The sequence below is a fragment of the Podarcis liolepis genome (assembly GCF_965112155.1).
Source record: "Podarcis liolepis genome assembly, chromosome: Z".
NCBI classification, from domain to species: domain Eukaryota; kingdom Metazoa; phylum Chordata; class Lepidosauria; order Squamata; family Lacertidae; genus Podarcis; species Podarcis liolepis.
In genome coordinates, this window is record NC_139570.1 from 19,469,718 (window position 1) to 19,494,146 (window position 24,429).

The window sequence follows — 24,429 nt, forward strand, 5'->3', positions numbered from 1 at the left end:
CAGAGAGGCGAATAAGAAACAGAAAACTTTTACAGCTTAATTCTTGTTTGTGTGACTGCTGGTTAGAAGACCCAGACGGACAGCTGGTCTTTCCTAGAATCGCCACCCTAAACGCCGGATGTTCTAGATCAGTGTTTCCCAACCGATGTTCCGCGGCACACTAGTGTGCCGTGAGACGTTGGCTGGTGTGCCGTGGGAGGGAGGCGGGCGAGTGGGGCGGTGAGAGGCGGCGGCGGCGAGGATCCGCGTCGAGCCGGGGGCGGCTCCGCGGTGGTGGTGCCGAGGTTTCTCTCTCCATTCTCCCCTCTCACACACACACAGGAAATAACACAGGATCAGCTGACAGGACCCAGCCAATGGGGCGGCGGCGGGGCAGCGCGTGCAAAAGGGAGGAGCGCGAGACAGTGGACGAGGAGGAGGCCGGCATGTCTGGGCAGCAGCAGCAAAAACAGCAGCAGCAACTCCCGGCGACGGCTCCTCAAGCCCCGGGCAACCCTACTCCCTCACCGGCCTCGGCCGCCCTCCTGCTCCACCCGCCCCCTCCTCCGCCCGCTATCGCCGCCACCACCACAACAGCCGCCGCCGCCTCAGCTGCCGCCGTCCCTCAGTCCCTCGCTTTGCTGCCTCCTCCCACCCCCAAAGCTTGGAGGTTCCCCGGCAAGGGGGAGGGGAAAAAATTGAAAACTTTCACTTTCGTGCGTCCCTCCCGGCGTGACGCTGCGCGCTGACGTCACGGGGCTGTAATGGTGGTGTGCCGCGAGATTTTTTTCATCAAACAAGTGTGCCTTTGCCCAAAAAAGGTTGGGAAACACTGTTCTAGATTATAGATTTTTGCCAAAGCTCCTGTATCTTTCTGCCGTGCCTGTGACTCCCACCTGCATGCTTAAGTCAGCCTTCGCTAACCTGCTGTCTTTCAGCCTGCCAGGTGTGCCTGTGCCTTTAAGGGAAACGCAGGGCTAGAAAGAAATCTGCAGGTGACAATTCCGGGGACAGAAAGGGAAACAATGGAGCCTCAAGGCAGGGTCTGGAGGAGGCTGAAAAGTTGGCGGCCATGGGGTCTTTTGGGTTTCCTTGGGGAACCAGGCTATAAGCTTGAATACACGTGTATTCGCAAGATATAGGGGGTTTAATTTATTGGAGGGTGCGTGGTCCCGTGGGGGTGAAATGGGGAAGCAGAGTCCCTTTAACTCGCTGGAGTTTAAACTGGCCAGGGGGCGGGGCTTCAGATCTCTGTTTCTATCAGCTGGGGCGTCCTCGGCGTCTTCTCTACTTCCATCTGCCTGGCGCTGCGGGAGGGAGGGTGGCAATGGGTGCTTGGAGCTCGCTCGCTCGCTCCTGCACCTCCTGCGCCTCCTCCTCCTTGGCGAAGGATGCGCTCCTGGCCGCGGCTCCGCTCAGCATCCGGGCGGCGCGCATCCGTGCCCTTTTCCAAGTGCTGCGGGACGGCGGAGAGTCCTGGGGTAGGTAGGGTTCTGGCGGGGGTTAGGGGCGGGTGGTGGTGGTGGTGGTGGGGTTTGGGTAGCCGCCTCGCTCAGCCAAGCAACTTCGTTGTGGCTTTGGGGATGTGTCCGGTCAGGAGGAAGGACTGCTTTGCGGTGTGTCTGTGTGTGTGTGGGGGGGGGGGAGTGAGGGCAGGGTTACTCTACCCGCAGTATTTCCAGGCAGGGCTAGGGAAAGAGTCGGGTCTGAAAATGCGGAGAGCACGTGTGTATGGACCTGGGCAGTGGCGTGTGGGGTTGGGCCGGGGGAGGGTAGTCCCAAGCGCGCAACTTTTAGGGGGCGGGAGCCAGGCGCCCCCACGCAGGGAACCCCGTCCGGCCCTGAGTGCCGCCAGGACCCGGCTTGGACTAGCCGTTGCGCGTCCCAGGCCAGCGTGGGGGCGCGGGATTTGCCTGCCGACCAAGCTTCTCCTGGCAAGGGCAGGCAGGGGCGAAGCGCAGCCCCGCTTGGCTCTGGTGGCCAGGCTGAGTTGACGCGCGGAACCCTTCGCGCCCTGGGCACGTGTGCCCGACAACGTTGGTGGGTTGTGTTGGTGGGTTGTGTTGGCCGCGCGCACTCCAACGCAAAAAAAGGACGCAAAGCCGCTGCTTTTTTGGCTTGAGCGCCCCACGTCCCATCCCTTCCTCCATGGTGCCTTTAGCTTCTGTGGGGAAGGTGAGGTGCAGGCAGAAGTTCTACAGGATAATCCCTGGCTTTTTGGGTAGGGTAGATTTCTTCTGGCCATGGAGGTTCTTTTACGTTATCCTTGGTTGTTGTGGATATTAGTTGAATCCTATGTCTTCTTATTTGGGAGCAAAGCCTGCTGCGCTCGATGCAGTTTACTCCTACGTAAAAATGTGTAGGATTATGTTTAACCCAGGAGAAAACAAGCTTGCTCCATCTTCCATGGGGCAGCCCTTCAGATATTTGAAGATGGCTATCATATCTCTTCTAAATCTCCTCTTTTCCAGGCTAGACATACCCAGCTGCTTCAACAGTTCCTCATAAGTCTTGGTTTCTAGACCCTTGAAAATCTTGGTTGCCCTCCTTGGCACAGGTTCCAGCTTGTCAACATCCTTCTTAAATTGTAGTGGCCAGAATTGCACAGTATTGCAGGTGTGGTCTGACCAAGGCAGAATAGCAAGGAACTATTCCTTCCCTTGATCTGGACACTATACGTCTGTTGATGCAGCCTGGAACAGTGTTAGCTTTTTTGTTGCTGCTGCTGCATCACACTGTTGATTGGTGTTAAGCATTTGGCCCACCCTTGATTGGTGGAAAGAGAGGAAACTGTGTCAAAAATACAGCCACAGACTAAAGACCTGGCTATACAGATGCGTATACAATGTATTAAGTGCACTATACAAATGTGACACTAGATGGCGAGGGTGAGCTTATGGCAAATTCAATATATTTTTCAAAACACTTTAAAATTATTTTCTTTTTTCAATTTTTTATTTTCAAAGTTTCAAAAAGAAAAAACACATTTTTACACACACACACACACACACACACACACACACACACAAACATGCTTACATTACATCACAGTCCATATCAGTACCTTTATGGTGTTCCCCCGGACTTCCCTCCACCCCTCCCTTGGCATCCAAGATTTAATATATTCTTTAGAAGTATGTCGTTCTTTAGTAAATTTGTTAAACTCTTGGTGCCTGATTTTCCCGGTCCGCCTTGCCATCTCTGCATAGTCCATCATCTTCATTGTCCATTCTCCTTTCAATGGGGCTCTTTCTTCTTTCCATCCCTGGGCAAGTAGTATTCTTGCTGTTGTCATCGCATACATAAACAGTACTTTCTTATCCTTTGGTAATTCTTCTCCTACCAAACCTAATAAAAAGGCCTCTGGTATTTTTATAATAAAGGCCTCTGGTATTTTTTAAATATGTGTTTTACTAGTGGGTTTTTTATGTGTATCTAGATTCCACCTCCAATATTCCTCTTCGCCAAAGCGCCCCAAGCCTCTGAGCACCCTAGGTTCTGCCTGTCAGTTTAGAGAACAGGCTCTGTGCTAGCAAAACGTTTCCTGGCGTTCTTCTCACAGGACTGTATTTGCAGGGATGTATCCCAAGATGCCTGATGCAGTGCTTCTGGAAGATGGAGGGGAACTCCCAAGCCATGGCCTGTTCCATCATGGAGCTGCTCTTCCCATCGGCCGGTGTGGAGTTGACATTCTTCGCCACCCAGAATGCAGTGGACCTCCCAGGTAGGTGGCATTGTGGCATTGTGGGTCTTCTTCCAGGCAGGTGGAGCTTCTGCTGAGAAGTCCTAAGGCAGGCCGGCCGGCCTTCCAGCTGGGGTTGGGCACATGAGGCTGGGTATCTTCAGAGGGTCAGGAAGGACACACACGCCCATCCTTCTTCCTGAGTTTCTGAAATGTGGCAAAACTGTAAATATTTTCAAATGTCTTTTTTATTAACAATTTCTTGCTTTAAAAAAGTACGTGCAATGTTTCTTTTTTCAAGTTACATTTTCTACAGGTCAGTTTCATTTGTTTTTTTAAAATGTATTTTTAGTAAAGATTTTCTTGATTTACAAAGATATGTGCAATGTCTCTGTCTCGTATTCCCCCCCCATGTAACACATTCCCCCCCCCCATTTGTTGAGACATTAGGAAGACTAGGGGGAAAGAGGTGGAGGAGGGGAAAGATGAGTGGGGGTGGGGTGGGGGTGATTCTATTTTACTTAATATATGTGGGGTTTTGTATCAGCGTTGCTTGTGCAGCTTCTTTGCTGTTCGCTTGTCTTCCTTTGGTGATGAGAGAGGTTGGGGTTGGCCTAGGGTGTGGCTGTTCATTTGTGGTTGGCTGTGGTGGTCTTTGTTTTCGTGGGGTGGGTGGGTGTTTTGGATCAGGTTAGCCATATTGATTTGTATTCTTTTGGTGGATTTTTGTCATTGTCTTCTTGGGCTATATATGTGATAAAGGGAAGCCATAACAGGGTGAAAGTGTCTTTTTCTATTTGTTCCCGTGTCAGTTTCAGTTTATTGGTTAATTTTTCTAGTAGGGCTAGAAAAATATAGGACGATTTTCCCATAGTTTTTGGTACCATTGGTCCATGTTTACTCCTGACAGGTCTCTCAAGTGTCTGGTTATGACGTTTCTGGCTGCTGAGAGTAGTTGGGTTATGAGTTCTTTGTGGTGTAAGTGTTTATGGGGTCTGGTGCTGTCATCTGCAAAGACTCCTAATTTGTAGGTTTTGCTTTTTATTTCCACTCCCTTGATGTCTATAGCTGCTCAGATTAAGATTTCTAAAGGTTCCAGAGCCAGGATGAATAAGAAGAGAGACAGTGGGAATCCTTGTTTTGTGCCTTTTTGGAATGCTATGGTATTGGAGTCCCAATTGTTAGTCCTCCATATTGCTGAGGCTTGGGATTATATTTGTTGGAAGATTTGCAGGAAATTGGGGCCAAATTTCATGTTAGTACTGCTAATAGGTATTTCCACTCTAAGCAGTCCAAAGCATTGAGGATGTTTATGGACATAATTGTCAGTGGGCATTTAGTTGCAATCATGCACTGCGTGCAATCATGTTCAGTAGTTTCCTGATGGGGTCTGTTATATTGCGACCAGGGACAATTCCAGTCTGGTCTGGGGCTATTAATTTGTGTAGGAGAATTTTTAGGTGCTTAGCCAAGTTTGGTGTGAATATCTTGAAGTCTTGTCGTCTTGGTTTATTAATGAGTCAGGCCTGGTGTTTATATATGAAGTGATTCATTTTCTTTTGATGTGCTTTCCCAATTTATGCCATACAGACATAATTACATGTAATTGCTTTTAAGCTAGCTATCTTGCTTATCTACAGTATAGGGTGATTCCCTGCCAACCCATCTGGGTTGCCCTGTGTCTCTCACCTTGTATTGTCTATCGAACCAATGGAATTGTGCTGAGCTAGAGTGTGGTGGGTGGGGGAGTACGGGGTTAGAATTAGTTTTTTGTTAAAGAATGGGGGGGGTAGATTGCAGAAAATATCCTATATGTAGCCATATGGGTTTTTATTTGGGGTATCTTGGGCCATCTGGGGTTTAGCTGTTTGGTCCTAGGTCTCAGCTGGTGTGGAGGGCCTTGTTTTCACAGGACTGTATTCCCAGGTATGTATCCCAAGACACCTGATGTGCTACTTCTGGAAGATGGAGGGGCAGTACCCAGCCATGGCCTGGTTGATCATGGAGCTGCTCTTCCCATCGGCAGGTATGGAGTTGAAGTTCCTTGCCGCCCAGAATGCAGTGGCCCTTCAAGGTAGGTGGCATTGTGGGTCTTCTTCCAGGCCGGTGGAGCTTCTGCTGAGAAGTCCTAAGGCCTTCCAGCTGGGGTTAGGCACACGAGGCTAGGTATCTTCAGAGGGTCAGGAAGTACACACATGCCCATCCTTCTTCCTGAGTTTCTTAAATTTGGTGAAACTCTTAATATGTGAGCTTAGCAAAATGAGTAATTCCTTTTTAACTAGACCTTCATCTTTTAACCAACTGTGGACTTCTAAGGTGGGCGGGATGTGGGTTTCCTTTCAGTTCCCCCCCAAACATTTAATATATAGTGATTTGAAACAATAATACGCAATCTAGGTCAAAATCAGTAGAATATCATAAAGGTAAAAGTAGTGGCCCAGGGGCCATTCTAGACAGTATTACCTGAAAGTCGATTTGATTTATTTATCTGGTTATCAAAGCAAACACTGCTGTTTTCTTGCAGGAATTCACATTGCGTGCCCTCTGAATTAAGGGGGGTTTGACCTGTTTCTGGTTCAGTAATGTGAACAGTTCTAGTGTGTGTCCATGTCTTACTAAACACATAACAATGTGCTGTACAAATTCATTGAAACAATGAATTTCGTACAATAGTTTATTGTACAAAACTCACACAGAGATGTACAAAACTCACAGACATGTACATTATTAACGGATATGACCTCCATTATTTTTAAGCAGCATTTGAACATGGTTTGGCATGGGGTCTACTCATTTTGAACAGTTACTGTTGATTTTCGGATCCCTGTACCACACTTGAATCAGCGCCTGAATGAGTTTCTCCATAGTCATACAATCTACATCACATAGGTGACTTTTGCATATAGCCCATGAATTCTCAATGGGATGTACATCCGGGGAATTCCCTGGCCAATCAAGTACCTGTATTTGCTGCTCTGTCATGAATTTCTTCCCCACTTTTGATGTGTGACAGGGGGCTAGGTCCTGCTCCAGTATCCCAGTACTGTCAGGATACTGCTTTTCCAGCTCTGGAGTAACTCTTTCATAGTACCATTGGTGGGACATATTTTCAGGATGGAGCCCTACCATGACCAACATTTAAAATTCGCTTGGCACCTTATGATTATACTTCTATTTGGTATTTTGACGTTGCTTATATTAATGTGTATTCTATACCGTTATATTTAAGTTAAAGTTTTGTATGGAAAAGTGGGGAATTTTTTTTTACTCAGAGGGGGAAGGAGGAACAGATTAGCTAAGCATGGAAGAGGTAACCATATTAGACCAAGGGTGGAGTTTATGGGCAATCTATCCAAAATACATTTGTATTTCGAGGAGTTAGTGATCTGACATGGTTACCCTTCCTGCCTTCTCTTCCTTCTCCCTCTCTATCTCCTGAGCCGCGTATCAGGAGATCTTTAATGCTGGGTGTTTTTAGATATGCTCTAAGCCCCCCAGAATCCCTTGGGAAAGCCATGCAAATGGGTGGGTTATAAAGATGATGATGATCATGATGATGATTTATATATACATATAGCTGATGTCCATACAGAAACTGTGCAAAAACTTGCAATGTTTATATTTTAAAAAGATGAATACTAGAGTCATAGTTGCAAATACTTTCTTTTTGCATGGTTCCTAGTCGCTGATCTAAGTGATAGCGGACTTCTGTATAGGAGCTACTGCTGGATCACACTGGGTTGATGGTATTCACTGTGCCACCAACTCAATATTTTTTTAAAACGACCCCCCCCCCCCAATGTGGGGTGGAATTTAGTTCACAAGAATGGTCACTTTAAACTGGACGAAAGTGTAGTGGAATTCCCTCTCCTTGTTCATCTTGCAGAAATAGTCTGTCCTGTGGTTGGCAGCGTAGTCTATGGACCTCAGGGATGTCAGTGAGCCTGTAGAGCTTGCCTGGGAGCCCTGGGAAGACAGTGAAGAAAGCAACCGAGCACTAGATGAAGTTGAAGTGGTCTTCCTAGAAATGGGAGATACTTCTTTAGATAGTAGCCTCTGACTGTAAAACGTAATGGTTTAGATGTGGTGATTATTGCTTTGCTGTTCCTGATTATTCTGTTAGCGCTTCTGTTATTTTTTCCAGTGTTTCTTTCACACTACATTACTTGTTGTTCCATGGAACTGTGGTTTTTTCCATCTTTTACAAAGGAAATGGGGCTGCTGCAGTTGCAAAGATGCCTTATTTGGTCATATGGCACAAATGGTTGGAGCCCCAGGGTATTAAAGTTTAAGACACGCCTGCAAGGAGCACTCTGAATGTTCTGCCATTGGGGGGCAATCAAGCTGCAGAAAGCTTTAGCTTTCTCTGTCCCTATGTGTTCTAAGGTGATTTTATCTAAGGTGGGCTGCTGCAGTTGGAAAGATGCCTTACTTGGTCATATGGCACAAATGGTTGGAGCCCCATGGTATTAAAGTTTAAGGCACGCCTGCAAGGAGCACTTTGAATATTCTGCCATTTGGGTGCAATCAAACTGCAGAATCTGAACTACACATCTGAACTTCCCATTCCTCTTCCTCATCTACGACTAGCGGGCCATTTCCCTTGCCAGTCCCACTTCTCTGTGAAGTTATATCTCTCAATGTGACCAAGATGTGTCCTTCCACATCTGTCGCATGTCCCGCTCGGCTCCCTATGGCGTGTGTCTCTTGCAGCTGATGGTGGCTGTCATTTGCATCCCCATAACAGTAACCCAACGGCGGATGTTGGCCCCCTCAATATTGGATGGATTGAACCCCCATGGCCAGGATTCAACCCAGATGGGAATGCATTTTATTATCTGTGTTTTCCAATAATTCTTTTTTAATTTTTTAAAAAACATTATTTTATTTTCAATGCAAAATCATTATATAAACTAGCATTTTTAAGATCAAAACCTTAAAAAAAGTATTGAAAGTACCCTTATAAAAAGAGTACAAACAGAATTTAAATAAACCCATCTCAGCATTTTAGTTGATTAGGTTAATATTTTGTATACTATAGCTAAACCTACTAAATAACTATACCATTAGATGAATACATAATATTACAGTTTCACATCTAAAGTTGTTTTCTTTAGAGTGCAGCATAGTACAACATTCAAAATAAATGTATCCTTAAATGGCATTACAATTAAGGCACAATATAACCCACTTAGCATTAACCCTTGAAGAACTGCAATCTCAACAAGCAGTTTCATGAGAGACCTATGCTTTTGTAACAAAAATTACAAACATTAAATCCAAAATAATACTGTATAAACAAGAAAGAAAAACAAAACATACAAAAAAGAAAGAAAAAGAAAGTAAAAAACAAGACAAAAAGGCATACATCTACAAATAAAACCATATCATCATTCTAATCTAATCAATACATACATAAAGACATATTGACTTCCTTCCTTTGTCCTAAAACCTCAAATTTTTTACTCTTACTGTATTGTTGTGTCTAATGTAGATTACTTCCATCTTTGTACTTTAACCCTGTAAAGCATCATTCATTACATACCGATAAGCTTACTCCAGAGCAGTGTTTTTCATATACTCTTTAGCACATCCCCATTCTTTTAATAATTTCTGGTCCGATTGTCCCCTTATGGATGCTGTGTGTCTTGCCAGATTTATACATTCACAAAATTTAATTTGCCATTCTTTCATTGATGGAATTTTTCTCCCTTTCCAGTTTTTTGCTATAAGCATCCTGGCAGCTGTCGTTGCATAAAGGAATACTTTCCTTTGATTGTCGGGAATATTGTTTGTGATTATACCTAAAAGGAATGCCTCCGGTTTTTTTACTGAAAGATATTTTAAACATCTTTCTGATTTCTTCCTAAATTTCATTCTAGAATTCTTTAATAGGTCAGCATTCCCACCACATGTGAAACATTGTTCCTATTTCTTTTTTGCATCTCCAGCAGGTATTTGATTTTAATTTGTAAATTTTAGCCAATTTTACCAGAGTTAAGTACCATTGGTACACTATTTTCATGAAATTTTCTTTGATTGTATAACATGCCGTAAATTTAATATCCCATTTCCATAATTTCTCCCATTGGTCCAGCCGAATTATGTATCCTATATCGCATGCCCATTTAGTCATAACTTCTTTTACTTGTTCATCCTTTAAGTCCCATTCTAATAATAAATTATACATTTTGGTTATATTCTTTTTTGAGGTTTCTAATAATTCTTTTTGTAATTTTGATTCTTCTTTTTCAAATCCTATTGCTTTATCCTGATTGAATATTTGGGCAATTTGGTGATATTGTAACCATGTGGTGCAGTATTGGGTCACCTCTTCGTATGGTCTTAGTTTTAATTGGCCCTGTTCCTCTTTTAGGAGCTGCTGGTATGTTGCCATTCATCCTATCGTATTTTTCTTTTTAACCAATGATACTTCTAACGGTGAGACCCACCATGGGATTTTCGGTTCTAACAACCTTCTATGTCTCACCCAGAGCTTATATAATGATTTTCTAATTACATGACTTAGAAATTCTTTATGTACCGCCACTTTGTTGTAAATTAGATAGGCATGCCAACCTTATCTGTTGTTCCATCCCTCCAAGTCTAAAATGACATTATTATGTAACTTAATCCAGTCTCTGATCCAACTAAAGCATACCGCATCATAATATATTCTCAGGCATTTGACATCTGTCGCATGTCCCGCTCGGCTACCTATGGTGTGTGTCTTGAAGCTGATGGTGGCTGTCATTTGCTTCCCCAAAACGACAACCCAACGGGGGATTTTGGCCCCCTCAATATTGGGGAAATTGAGCCCCCATGGCCAGGATTCAACCCAGATGGGAATGCATTTAATTATCTGTGTTTTCTAATAATTCTTGTAGCTTCCCCACCACTATCGTCTCCACCAGTTTGCCCCAGATTTTTTTTTGGGGGGGTTAACATTCCAATTTCTCCTCCATCTTTGCCTCGCTGGCCAGTCCTATTTCCTTGGCACTGTGTGGTCAAGTTTCTCAATGTGACCTAGATGTGTTCATCCAAATCTGTTGCATGTCCCACTCGGCTGCCTGCACCCTGAGCCAAATTAATTGTTAGGCTGGCTTAAGATGCGGTTTAAAAATACTGAGGATTTTGCTCTAGTTTGCTCTAGTTAGAGTTGCCAATCATTCTGGTTCCTTCCTCTTGGTTAAAAGTTGTTTATTTGTTTGGAAACCTGTTATGGTGAGAGGAATAAATATAGTAAAGGAGGAATAATTCAATCTTGGTGTAGAAAAGCCCAAAAAACTGTGCAAAACCCTGTAATTCTATATTTGAAAAATAGTACCATTGAAGTAGCAAATATTTCCACTGACTGTAAAACTTAGTTAATGACACATGGCATGAGGGGTTGAGGTTTACGCTTCATCCTGGGGTTTTAGTTTAGACCTTTGCCACTGCTTTTCTGAGGGGAAGGGGGGAGAGAGAGAAGCAGTGGAATAAAGGGTTGTATATAAGAGTAAGAGAATGCTTGTGCAACCAGTCAAGCAATAAAGAAGCTCTTGACTGTGAATTTGAGTAGGACTCCTCTTCTTGTCTGGGGAAACTCTGCTACAAACATTTAGAAGCACACCAGAGAAGCAGGAAAGGGCAGAAGAAGTGTGTGGGAGAAACCTCTAATAGTTTCTCCTAGGGTTGACCTCCGTTACTGGCAAGTAGGCGGGCGTGGAGTTAGGAGCCAGTGTTGTGAGTGTGGTTGCTTGCATTGCCTGTCAGTGACCATCCGGGAGAGGGTGGGAACAAACCACCCCCAAACTGAGCTGCAGCGGAACGAGGGATTACGGTTTGCGAAGGAGAAACGGGACAAGCCATTCCTTGGACCTCCGTCACCCCCCCCACCCGTGCTCTTCCAGTAGGGGAGAGGACATAAGAACTTAGTGGATCCTGGGGGGGGGGGGAAGAGTTGTAGGGGTTCCTGAAACCTCTAGCTGTCTTTCGAATGGACAGTGTTGAATATGAATGCTGGTCTGTCTGATCACTATCAATAGTTGTTATTTTTTCCTCATTTAGTGGGGCTTGAAAATAAAGTTATTTTTTCAATCAAAAAAAAAAGAAAAGAAAAACATTTATCTGGATTTTCATTCTCTCTGCAAAAGGAAAGAAGTGAGATGCAGTACTTCATCTTGCACAATCATTAGAGAGGTTCATTCAGGGATTAATTAACAAAAAAGAGGAGGGCATCCTAACAGCCAGAAAGGGTGCTCTGCATAGAAAACAGCAAAGAGCTGGCTGCTGCATCCCTTCCCACTGCTGCTGCTGCTGCTAATGGAGGTTTGGAGGAAAACGGGCCAAGTTCTGGGATTCATCAGGTGGCAGCTGCCATGCCGCCAGATTCCCCCTGTCTTCCGTGCTCTGCCGGTCCACGAGGCCATTTGCAGAGGGGTGATTTCCACAGTCCCTCACCATCACACCCCCCCTTCCTCTAGCCGAGGGAAATAAAATTGCAGGAGTTTCCAGTTTCTGTACATACATCAGCAATAGGTACGCTTCAGTCCTTTCTACACCAAAACGGATTCTCTTTCGAACATGCCATCAGGTGGTACCACCACACAGCTCACACCCGCCCTTAATGAACTTTTCAGCTACTTCAACCACTCCACTTTTTCCACGATCTGCATGTTCTTTTCACTCATTTTCTACAACTAGATGAAATCCTTGCTAGTCTCGCATCAATAGGAGCCCCACAACCACCACCCCGTCCCTCCAAATATTAGAAATATTATATATATATATATATATATATATATATATATATATATATATATATCACAAATCCGTATATCTATATATCTAGCAGGGTATCCTCTCCCCTCTTTTCTGCAGCAATGCATCTCTTGTAACTTCAATAATGGAAAGCATTCTGTGGTTACCAATCTTGAGATATTCCTCTTCCTCTTCTTCCTCCTCCTCTTCATCTCAATATTCCAGTGGTTCTTCCTCTCCACCCCCCTTTTGAGAAAAGGTCTGAGTCATCTGAAAAATCTACCTGCAAGACAGAAGTCACTGGCTTGTTGCGTGGCCTGTCCCTTTAGCTTCCTCTGTCCCTCTGTGTTCTGAGGTGTGCATCCTCAGAAAAGGTTGAGCGTTTTAAGTGAGACAAAAGTTCTTTGATGGCAGGGTGTGAATTGTGGAGGAGACTATACATTAAATATCAATTTTCCTTTAGACTGGATGAGATTTCCCTTTAGTTTTGATATTTCTCCAGCAAACCCAGCAAACTCAAAACCAGCAGCAGAAGCAGGATGGGACGGAGCAGCCAGCTCTTTGCAGCTTTTCAAGCAGAGCACCCTTTGTGGCTGTTAGGATCCCTTCCTCTTTTTTGTTAATTAATCCCTGAATGCACCTCCCTAATGACTGTGCCAGATGTAGCATTGTCTTTCACTTCTCTCCTCTTGCATACAGAATAATCCAGATAAATGTGCTTGGGATTCTTCAAGTCCAGAATCTGGCTCTTGTGGATCACTTGCTGATTCCAGTGGCTGCAAATGGTTTCATTGTAGGAGGATCCCCTCCTAACAGTCATTCCAGGCTGAGAGGAATGCAAATGCACCCTCAGCAAATGCTTGTAGAAAACGAATGAGAAAGTACATGAAGATTGTGGGAAAACTTGGAATGTGTCATAATGTACTAATATTGCCGAGCAAAACAAGCCAAGCTAAGAACTCACTCAGGATATTCAGGATTGAACCACACACCTTTGGTGGGACATCTTTTCAGGATAGAGCCCTACTATGACCAACATTTTAAAATTGGCTTGGCACTCTGTAATTATACTGATTTTTGGTATTTTGATGTTGCTTATATTAGTGTGTATTTTATATGTTAAATTTAAACATTTGTATGGAAAAAAGGTATAGGTATTTTTACTCAGAGGGAAGGAGGAACAGATTAGCTAAGCATGAAAGAGGTAACCGTGTTGGACCAAGGGTGGAGTTTATGGGCAATCTATCCGGAAGACATTTGTATTTCGAGGAGTTAGTGGTCTGATATGGTTACCCTTCCTGCCTTCTCTTTCTTCTCCCTCTCAATCTCCTGAGCCCTGTAACAGGAGATTTTTAATGCTGGATGTTTTTAGATAAAGATGATGATGATGATGATGATGATGATGATGTATTTATAAATATACCTGATGGGCATACAGAAATGTTTATATTTTAAAAGGTGAATACTACAATCATAGTTGCAAACACTTTCTTTTTGCATGGTGCCTAGTCACTGATCTAAGTGACAGCGGGTGGCTGTATAGGAGCTACTGCTGGATCACACTGGGTTGATGGCATTCACTGTGCCATTAACCCAATATTTTTTTAAAAACGATCCCCCCAATGTGGGGTGGAATCTAGTTCACAAGAATGGTCAATTTCAACCCGGTGCTTTTCATAAACAAGGGGAATAGTGAAGAGAGAAATGAGAGCCGGTTTCAGCCTTCTCAGCCCATTGAACAAGGCACCTACATAGGTGAAGAACCACATCCACACCACAAACTTCAGGGATTTCACTAAAAAGAATTTTAAAAGGAGCCCTAAGATATGGCAATAGCTGTTGGAAAAGTTACGAGTCACTGCACATTGTTTTTGTCATTGTCTTTTGTTAGCCATCTGTTATCAGGCCATCAACTACAGGGTCATAAACTGAAAATATTTTTATATGTTCCTATATTGGGACAAAAAGAGAGAGGCACTAGTGGGTCTTTTAAACGAACTAAACAGCTAATATTATTGTCCCTTGATAAAACCAAGTTACCCCATGATTTCTTAGACCAAAAAAGCACCAGAAAAGCAACGTTTGTAAGGGCAGTACAGAATTGACCAAGTGTGAAGGCTGGAGCACTTACAAGTGACGCACACAAAATATAAGCCACAAAGAGCAACGTGAAGGTGTTTCCATGCGATGGCTACCTTTGTGCCGCAAGGTATAATGTGCATATTGGTTGGCATTCCAAACCATTCTTCTCCATGGCATGGCAAAGCCTGAGAAAGGCTTGCAGTATCACAACGATGGCTGGGTAGCCAAGTTTAAAAAACAACCACCACCAAGCCAGCAGCACCTCCTGTATGGCAGTTATGTGTGCCAGCTCTCACGATCCCATTTCTCAGAAGCAGTTATTTGATGAATACAGTGCTGATCCGCTGCCTAGGCTTTAAGTTGCACCTCACTGGGCGGCAGCCTATGTCGTTTTCTGCCGCATTGCCCCTCCTAGACAGCATGGAAACCATGTGATTCAGCTTAGACTGGATGACAGAGTAGTGGAATTCCCTCTCCTTGTTCATCTTGCAGAAATAGTCTGTCCTGTGGTTGGCAGCATAGTCTATGGACCTCAGGGATGTCAGCGAGCCCGTAGAGCTTGCCCAGGAGCACTGGGAAGACAGTGAAGAAAGCGACCGAGCGCTAGATGAAGTTGAAGTGGCCTTCCTAGAAATGGGAGATACTTCTTTAGATAGCATCCTCTGACTGTAAAACTTCGTTATGGACACATGACTTGTGGGGTTGAGTTCACCCTGGGGTTTTAGCTTGGACTTTTGCTGAGGGGTCAAGAGGTGAGGAATTTAAGTCTGTTCCTTCCACAGGTTGGGGAGAAGGAGGTGGGAGGCTGTCTCCAATCTGAGAACAGGATGGCATTAGATTTCCCTTTAGTTTTGATATTTCTCCAGCCAACCCTATTTTCCTTGTCTTTCATTCAGTTGGAAGTATTGGAGCCAGCCAGTCAAGTATATATGGATTTCAAAGTTCTTAATTTATTAATTTCCCCCTCTAATAACATTTTATATGTTGCCCAATTTCCCTTCATGTTTTTCTTCTTAACGCCAAAGGCTTCGATGGGTGAAATGCACCAAGGGGTTGTAGGTTCCAGGAGATATTTATATTTTATCTATGGTTTATATAAGGTCTGAGTTGTGTGGCTGCACCTTCTGGTAAGGTGTTGGCAAGGGATTGAATCTGGGTGCAGAAAAGGAGAAAGGACACTTGTGTTGAGTGGTTTTGGAATTTCCAGCTGTGAGTAAAATGTGCTTGGAATTCTTCAAGTCCAGAATCTGGCTCTTGTGGATCACTTGCTGGCTGATTCCAGTGGCTGCAAATGGTGTCATTGTACCTCCTGAAGGAGGCATTCCTGGCTGAGAGGAAGGGTGTGAACTGTGTGGCTATACCACGTGATTGCATGTTTGCAAGGGAATCAATTTTTGTGCAGAAAAGTGCTGAAAAGGACATTTGCCAGTGTTTACTGTGTTTATAAGCCAAACAGTCGCCTTTGTTTAAAGAAACACAAGTACAAAGTCAAAAGTAAAACCACAAAAATAATGAACTGCATGTTCATAACATACAAAAAATTGCCGCCTACTCAGTAGGTAACTACAACATTCCAAATGCTGAATATATTTATAAATTTTACACTTCTGTAACAAAAATAGACTTTTTGAGAAGTTCGGGGTTTTGTTTTGCTTTTTTCTGCATTTTTGCTTACATTCTGTCTCCCGGCTCCTTTCCCCCTTTTCCTGTGTGTGTGTGTGTGTGTGTGTGTGTGTGTGTGTTTTCGAGCCTCAGAGTCCCTTTCCCCCCACTTTCCCTTTTTTCACCTTAAGACTAGATGCAAAGCATCCAATCGCAGAGTTGCATGGCTTCAGCAGGGCTTCACAACAAGGCACCAAGACTTGGGACGTGTTTGGTTTTTTTGTTCTCAAAAGGAAAAACAACAAATCAAACCAAATGAAAACTTTTCGCCACGCAAGAGTGTTTCGTCTTCTAGGTGATATTTACAAAGAACATCATACTCTGTTGACATGCTCAAATACATAGTTAAGTGCTGCTTTTGTTTGTTTGTTTGATTCCTCCCCCACACCCCCACACCCCCCAAACCAAATTGTAAAACCCAGTACAGCTTTGTCGTCACGAAAAGAGCGAAAAATTACCATTTATACAAAAAGGAAAGAGCACGCGCAAGAGAGATGGCCCTTCGTACTCCAAAGAATGCAATATGAATATGCAAAGAGGCTGTTCACGTCAAGAACCCAGAAGGAAAGCAAAGCCATGGCACATAATACAATATTACATTGTCTATGCATGGATTTTTTCCCCAAAGTCCTATTGCTCCCCCCTAAGGAATGAATTGCGGGCTGGGGAGAAATCATTGTGGAAGAAAAAAGACCTCTCTCGTCCATGCAGAACAGAAGTGGAGAGGAACTCCGGTGTCCGGGAGCTTGTGTCTTCAGGCAGTTGAAGTTGAAAGATAAGTCCCAACCCCAGCCCACCCCCCGGCTGCTGGAAAGCTGGGGGGCCGGGCTGGCTTGCGAGGGAGTCCACTGTTCCTCCACCAAGTGCCGGAGGAAGATTTGTTATTCGCACCCCACCCTCCCTAGATGGGGTGGGTGGGTGTCGTGAAAGTCTTGGTGGTGGTTGTGTGTGTCCCCCCATCACCCCCTTTTCTCCTCTCAGCAGATCTCAATTGTCCTGGGCGAGAAAGTGGAGGCCATGTCAGAAAGTGCAGAAGTCACTTGCGAGCTGAAGGGGCTGCCGAGGCCCCCGGGGATGGGAACGGGGTAGCCGCCGCCTGGCTCTGGAAAGTGGAGGAGGCCATGGAAGTGTAGCTGGTGGCCACCAAGGGCGAGGGGAAGGAGGGGAAGGGCGACATCACGGGGGAGGCGTATAAAGTCATGGGAGAGGCATAGGACATCACGGGGGGAGAGTAGGAGGTCGGCCCCGGCGATGGGTAAGAGGAGACGGAGGCGGGGGATGGGTAGGAGGCGGGCGAGGAGGAGAAGGACGCCAGTGGGGAGGCGGCCACAGAAGGTGCCGTCGGGGTGCATTTGCCAGTGCCTTTTTGAGATGCAGTTTCACTAGAATGGTCACTTTTAACCTGGTGCTTTTCATAAATAAGGGGAATAGTGAAGAGTGAAATCAGAGCCTTTGAATAAGACACAAACGCAGGTGAACAGCCACATCCACACCAGAAACTTTAGTGAGTCCACAAAGTCATCCATTGGGAAGAGGCAGTTGAACTCCTAAACTGTTCTGTTGAAAGGGCCAAGCAGCATAAGGGTGTATCTTTGGACAAGCAACATCTGAATCTAAGTAACCCCTTATGGATAGCCAATCTAAGGGCTTTTCGAAAAGGGGTTTGATCTTGGTGCAGAAAAGGAGTGATGAGTACATATAGCTTTGCTCCTTTCCAGGCAGGGCACCCTCTCTGGCTGTTAGGACCCCCTCCTCTTTTTTGTTAATTAATCCCTAAATGAACCTTCCTAATGACTGTGCCTGATAAAGCACTGCCTTTCACTTCTCTCCTCTTGAAGCATAAACTCTGCTGATGTATGTTGAGAAACTGCAGCAGAAATTGCAAAGTGTGTGTGTGTGTGTGTATTTGGTTTTTTTAAAGAAACACCAGCTTAAGATTTATTATGCAAAAAGCTTTTATGAAAAGTTTTTTTTAAAAAACACACACCAAAGGAAGTACAATTCATGGATGAAGAAATCAACCTTCCTGCCAAATAAGATACATGTGTTCTCTCTATTAGGGTTCAGCAACAAAAACCATGAGGCAAAACAGCCCTAAGACACCTCAGTTTTCATGTTCTTGAAAGTCCCCTTCACCCCCAAAAAATGATGTTAAAAAACTATAATCCAAAATATACATAAAAGCTGCATATATGCAAAGTTGTTTTTTGTTGTTGTTGCCCTTTTTTCTGAGCAAATGACAGATCACTCCACATTTGTCACAAGCTGATTCAATGTTGGAAGTGTGCGATTTCAGTAAGAAATCTCCTGACCAGTAAACTAGCATGAAGAATCTGAGTGTTCGGAGCTATAATAATAATAATAATAATCCGCCCAGTCTCACTCACACACAAACCCCACAAAATTTCTTCTTGTGCAGTTTCTTCTTGTTTAATACAGCCATACGATAGTTATTAAAAAGTGGGCTTGCTTTCACCGCCCCCCCCGGCAAATTTTGTTTTCAGGGCGTTGGAAGAAAATAACAGATTGGCCAGAATGAAAAATGAAGTTAAATGTGCTTGGAATTCTTCAAGTCCAGAATCTGGCTCTTGTGGATCACTTGCTGGCTGATTCCAGTGGCTGCAAATGGTTTCTTTTTCTTTTTTTCTTTTTATTAAAAATATATATATATCAAAGGTCTGGTCACTGTGCCCTGCCTTGTACCTGCAGCGGGTGATTCTGACCAACTGAGGCAACAAGTCCTCAGCAGAGATTTAGCTCTGCTGGGATCAGTAGATTCTCCAAATAGCAGGAGCATGAAAAATTTAATGGTTTTGAGTCATGGGCTGTATTTAGATGTGGTGATTATTGTTTTGGTTTTCCTGATTATTCTTTTAGGGCTTCTGTCCCCCCCCCCAATGTTTCTTTCACACTACATTACTTGTTTTGCCATGGAACTGTGTTTTTTCCATCTTTTACAAAGGAAATGGGGCTGCTGCAGCTGGAAAGGTGCCTTACTTGGTCATATGGCACAAATGGTTGGAGGCCCATGGTATTAAATTTTAAGACATGCCTGCAAGGAGCACTCTGAAGGTTCTGCCATTTGGGAGCAATCTGCAGAATGTTTTAGCTTTCTCTGTCCCTATGTGTTCTGAGGTGTGCATCCTCAAAAAAGGTTGAGCGCTTTAAATGAGACAAAAGTTCTTTGATGGCAGGGTGTGAATTGTGGAGGAGATTATACATTCTAGATAGATATTTTCCTTTAGGCTGGATGAGATTTCCCTTTAGTTATGATATTTCTCCAGCAAACCCAAAACCAGCAGCAGAAGCAGGACGGGATGGAGCAGCCAGCTCTTTGCTGCTTTCCAAGCAGAGCACCCTTTCTGGTTGTTAGGATCCCTTCCTCTTTTTTGTTCTTAAATCCCTGATTGCACCTCCCTAATGACTGCGCCAGATGTAGCACTGCCTTTCACTTCTCTCCTCTTGCAGAGAGAATGAAAAATCCAGATAAATGTGCTTGGGATTCTTCAAGTCCAGAATCTGGCTCTTGTGGATCACTTGCTGGCTGATTCCAGTGGCTGCAAATGGTGTCATTGTACCTCCTGAAGGAGGCATTCCTGACTGAGAGGAATGCAAATGCACCCTCAGCAAATGTGGAGTGGTTGAAGTAACTGAAAAGTTCAGTGCTGGCAGGGTTTGAGTTGTGTGGCTGCAGGTATCTGATGGGGTGTCTGCGAGGAATTCAGTCTGCTTGGAGAAAAGGAATGAGAAAGTACATGAAAAATGCGGAAAAACTTGGAATGTGTCATAATGCAAAGTACTAATATTGCCGTAGTAAAACAAGCCAAGCTAAGAAGAGTCTCTCAGGATATTCAGGATTGAATCACACACCATTGGTGGGACAGCTTTTCAGGATAGAGCCTTACCACGACCAACATTTTAAATTTGGCTTGGCACCCTGTGATAATACTGGGTTTTGGTATTTTGATGTTGCTTATATTAGTGTGTATTTTATATGCTAAAGTTAAACATTTGTATGGGGAAAAGGTATAGGTTTTTTTACTCAGAGAGGGAAGGAGGAACAGATTAGCTAAGCATGGAAGAGGTAACCGTTTTGGACCAAGGGTGGAGTTTATGGGCAATCTATCCGGAAGACATTTGTATTTCGAGGAGTTAGTGGTCTGACATGGTTACCCTTCCTGCCTTCTCTTCCTTCTCCCTCTCTATCTCCAGAGCCGTGTATCGGGAGATTTTTAATGCTGGATGTTTTTAGATATGCTGTAAGTCCCCCAGAGTCCCTTGGGAAAGCCAGCCAAATGGGTGCCGTATAAAGATGTTGGTGATGATTTATTTATTACATATAGCTGATGTCCATACAGAAACTGTACAAAAACTTTCAGTGTTTAGAAAGACGATCACTACAATCACAGTTGCAAACACTTTCTTTTTGCACTTTCTAAACTGCTAATATTATTGTTCCTAGATGAAACCAAGTTACCCCATGATTTCTTTGACCAAAAAAGCACTAGAAAGCAACATTTGTAAGGACAGTACAAAATTGACCAAGTGTGAAGGCTGGAGCACTTAGAAGTGACGCACACAAAATGTAAGCCACAAAGAGCAACGTGAAGGTGTTTCCATGCGATGGCTACCTTTGTGCCTCAAGATATAATGTGCATATTGGTTGGCATTCCAAACCATTCTTCTCCATGGCACGGCAAAGCCTGAGAAAGGCTTGCAGTATCACCAAGATGGCTGGGCAGCCAAGTTAAAAAAAACAACCACCACCAAGCCAGCAGCACCTCCTGTATGGCAGTAATGTGTGCCAGCTCTCACGATCCCATTTCTCAGAAGCAGTCATTTGATGTATACAGTGCAAAGTCTCTGAGGTTTATGAGGCTCTTGCTGATCCACTGCCTAGGGTTTAAGTTTCACCTCACTGGGGGGCAGCTTATGTCGTTTTCTGCCGCATTGCCCCTCCTAGACAGCATGGAAACCATGTGATTCAGCTTGGACTGGATGACAGAGTAGTGGAATTCCCTCTCCTTGTTCATCTTGCAGAAATAGTCTGTCCTGTGGTTGGCAGCATAGTCTATGGACCTCAGGGATGTCAGTGAGCCCGTAGAGCTTGCTTGAGAGCACTGGGAAGACAGTGAAGAAAGTGACCGAGCACTAGATGAAGTTGAAGTGGCCTTCCTACAAATGGGAGATACTTCTTTAGATAGCATCCTCTGACTGTAAAACTTCGTTATGGACACATGACTTGTGGGGTTGAGTTCACCCTGGGGTTTTAGCTTGGACTTTTGCTGAGGGGTCAAGAGGTGAGGAATTTGAGTTTGTTCCTTCCACAGGTTGGGGAGAAGGAGGTGGGAGGCTGTCTCCAATCTGAGAACAGGATGGCATTAGATTTCCCCTTAGTTTTGATATTTCTCCAGCAAACCCTATTTTCCTGTCTTTCATTCAGTTGGAAATATTGGAGCCAGCCTGTCAAAATATATGGATTTCAAAGTTCTTAATTTATTAATTTCCCCCTCTAATAACATTTTATATGCTTGGACTTTTGCTGAGGGGTCAAGAGGTGTGGAATTTGAGTCTGTTCCTTCCACAGGTTGGGAAGAAGGAGGTGGGAGGCTGTCCCCAATCTGAGAACAGGAGAAGGCAGGTTCACGGATGCAAACGTCGGAATGGGCATTGTGATTCTGCTCTCTTCTCCTTCCAGCAGTTTTCTGTAGGTTGCAATCTCAATATCAAGAGCCATCTTTACATTCAGCAGGTCTTGGTACTCGTGCTGATGTTTTGGGTCACTTCCTGGAGTCAAGTATTGTTGTCTTGGTAGTTAGCAGCTTCAAGATTAAAGTTCTCCTCCATCTCTCGCATCTGACATTCCAGGGATTCGTTAGTTCCTTTAAGTGCATCCACTTCACAGGTGAGACTCTGAATTTGCCTGCGCTACTTATTCGCTTCTTGTTTGGCCTGGCGCAGGGCATCATTGCTCCCGGCTTGCTTTTAGCAGCCAGGATGGACAAGGATCAGGAAGACAGGTGGTTGGTTTCACTCGTCCAAGCAGCCTGTCCGCATCCTAAGAGGTAACAGATTGGAATTGATCCCATATAACATGACTAGACAGGACTCTAGCACTCTCCTGCCCTGGCCCTGCTCCCACGGTGGAGTCTACCTCCTTCCAAATCTGAGACCCATGTTCTACAGTTTGTCTGGAAGAGAATAGTGGAGTTCTCTCCATTACGAGATGCACAGGGTTAAAACATCTGATCCTTTCCCCTGTTCAGGTCTTTATTCTCTCTCTCTTCTATCTCCTGTCTCACTGGAGAGAACCAAGTGCCAGGATCCCACACTTGCAGTCTGTTTTAAGAGGTTAGTGGCAGAGATTCCTCTCCTCTTTTGAGCAAAGTTCGGATGCCCGCTCTGCAGCTTTTAAAGAGAGTAGGGAAGTCTCGGCTGTGGGCGGATCTTGCCCCTTCTTTGCCTGTTCCTCTAGCACAATCTGCAGCTCAAAGATATAGTCAATTACATGCTGCAAGATTTCCACTTGGCTGACTTTGGTGCCTTGCGGGATCGTCGGCACCAGCTCGCGCAGCTTGGAGTAGCAGTCATTCATGTCGTAAAGGAGGTTCTTGGACTCCTCCTGAGCCGAGCTGTGGTGTTTTTGTTTTGGCAAGACTCATCACATTCTATTGAATGTCTGTGCAGCAGAAGTCACGGGCCGAGGGGCTTCGTTCTGTTGTTCGTTCCCTGGGTGATGGTGAGGCTCTGATCAGAGAGGCAGCACACAGCGTGCTTCCTAGCAGATCCTGACTGATCTGACTGGGCTGATTCCGTTCATGGCCATGAAGGAGGAGAAACCAGCAGGGATTTTCAGAAGGGCAAGATTTCCTTCCTTAAGGCGGGAGAAGCAAGCAAGCAACCTCGAGATACTGCCCCTTGCTTGCCAGCCTGGTTGATTCTCTATTGTGTGCACACAGAAAATGCTTCTCTTTGCAAAAAAGCCCCATGTATATATTTTAAAAACAGAAATGCTACCTTTGCAGTAGCAAATATTTTCGCTGATCATAAAGTTGAGCGGTAGTATTCCTCCTCTTCCTCTTCCTTTTTAAATTTTTTTAATTGGGTTTTACAGTTATGCAATGTTAAAATCAGCATAATCATCTTAAACATAAGAAGAGAAAAGGATGAAATAAAATCCAATTCTCCCCCCACCCAAAGACTCCCCTCAACTTTCCCTTCTGGTTCTTTAAGTATTTACTGATTCTGCTTACATTATTTTATCTCAGTTTGAGAGTCTTCTAACTAAATGCTCTTATAGTATCATTTTTATACAATATTATTCAATTTCCATTGTACACCTGGTTGTTTGCCCCTCTTGCTCCTCTTCTTCTTTTAAGGGTTTTTTTTTCCAAAGAACAAACTCTTCCATGGCTGCAGTTTAGGATTCAAAATAACATCAACCATCATGCTCTGACCCTCTCCCCAGCTTGCCGCCTTTACCAGACTGCAACTTCTTCCCCCTAGGTCACCCATTGTAAAGACTGTCCTTTCAAACTTTGCTTTGTTTTCTTTTTTTTATTATTTATTATTTTTTTTTTTTAAGACAAGGTATGGTTTAATGTAAACATCAGATAACAATTAACACCTGAATTAAAACTATCTTAACACAATACAGTGTTAAACAAAAAGCCCTGTAAAATATATGAAAATGTATATACAGATGGGAAAGCATCTCAACTAGGAGAATCTCTCTCTCACTGGAACCTTCAAAATAAGACATTTTTCATCAAACATGAAGAATTCTAGGCATTAGCAGTAAATAGTGCTATTCCTTAAAACTGAATCTATTTCAAAAGGCTAGCATACACATAAGCTTCTGTAAACTTTATTATCCTCCAATTGCTGGCTTGGCAATTCACAGGCAGCTTAGAATTCATGTTGGGTGGGGAGGAGAGAAAAGCAGCTACTATGAGATCTATACAAAACTGAAATCATATACAGTACTGACAACTGAACTGAGGTGGGAAGCTTAGGAAAGGTGTCCTTAGAATTCCTCTCCTCTTTTGGACAAAGTTCGGATGCCCGCTCTGCAGCTTTTAAAGAGAGTAGGGAAGTCTTGGCTGCGGGAAAATCTTGCCCCTTCGGTAATGATGCAACCGTTCTTAGGGTATGCACGGTGTTGTTGTTCTCGGGGTTGATTTGCAGCATTTTCCCGATTTCCCGGCATCGACGGTGTTATCTGAATTGCTGGTACCATCGGGGGGTCTTCGTCAAAGATAATTAAATCTGTCTCTGGCTTT

General features: G+C 44.2%; 1 protein-coding gene and 1 pseudogene across 2 annotated transcripts in view; one reads left to right on the plus strand and one right to left on the minus strand.

The window, feature by feature from the left end:
• Positions 1–24,429, plus strand: part of LOC310698087 (uncharacterized protein) — a 99,219-nt gene that overhangs the window by 4,806 nt on the left and 69,984 nt on the right. The window contains exons 2-3 of the mRNA XM_083484849.1: positions 3,556–3,703; positions 5,588–5,735. Of these exons, the coding sequence (XP_083340975.1) occupies positions 3,556–3,703; positions 5,588–5,735 (296 nt within the window). The remainder of the gene's footprint in view (positions 1–3,555; positions 3,704–5,587; positions 5,736–24,429) is intronic.
• Positions 22,406–22,967, minus strand: LOC310697950 (DNA-binding protein inhibitor ID-3-A-like; annotated as a pseudogene). Its single transcript has 2 exons — positions 22,845–22,967; positions 22,406–22,779 (listed from the first exon to the last, which is right to left on the minus strand). The product of its transcript is annotated as a DNA-binding protein inhibitor ID-3-A-like (transcript).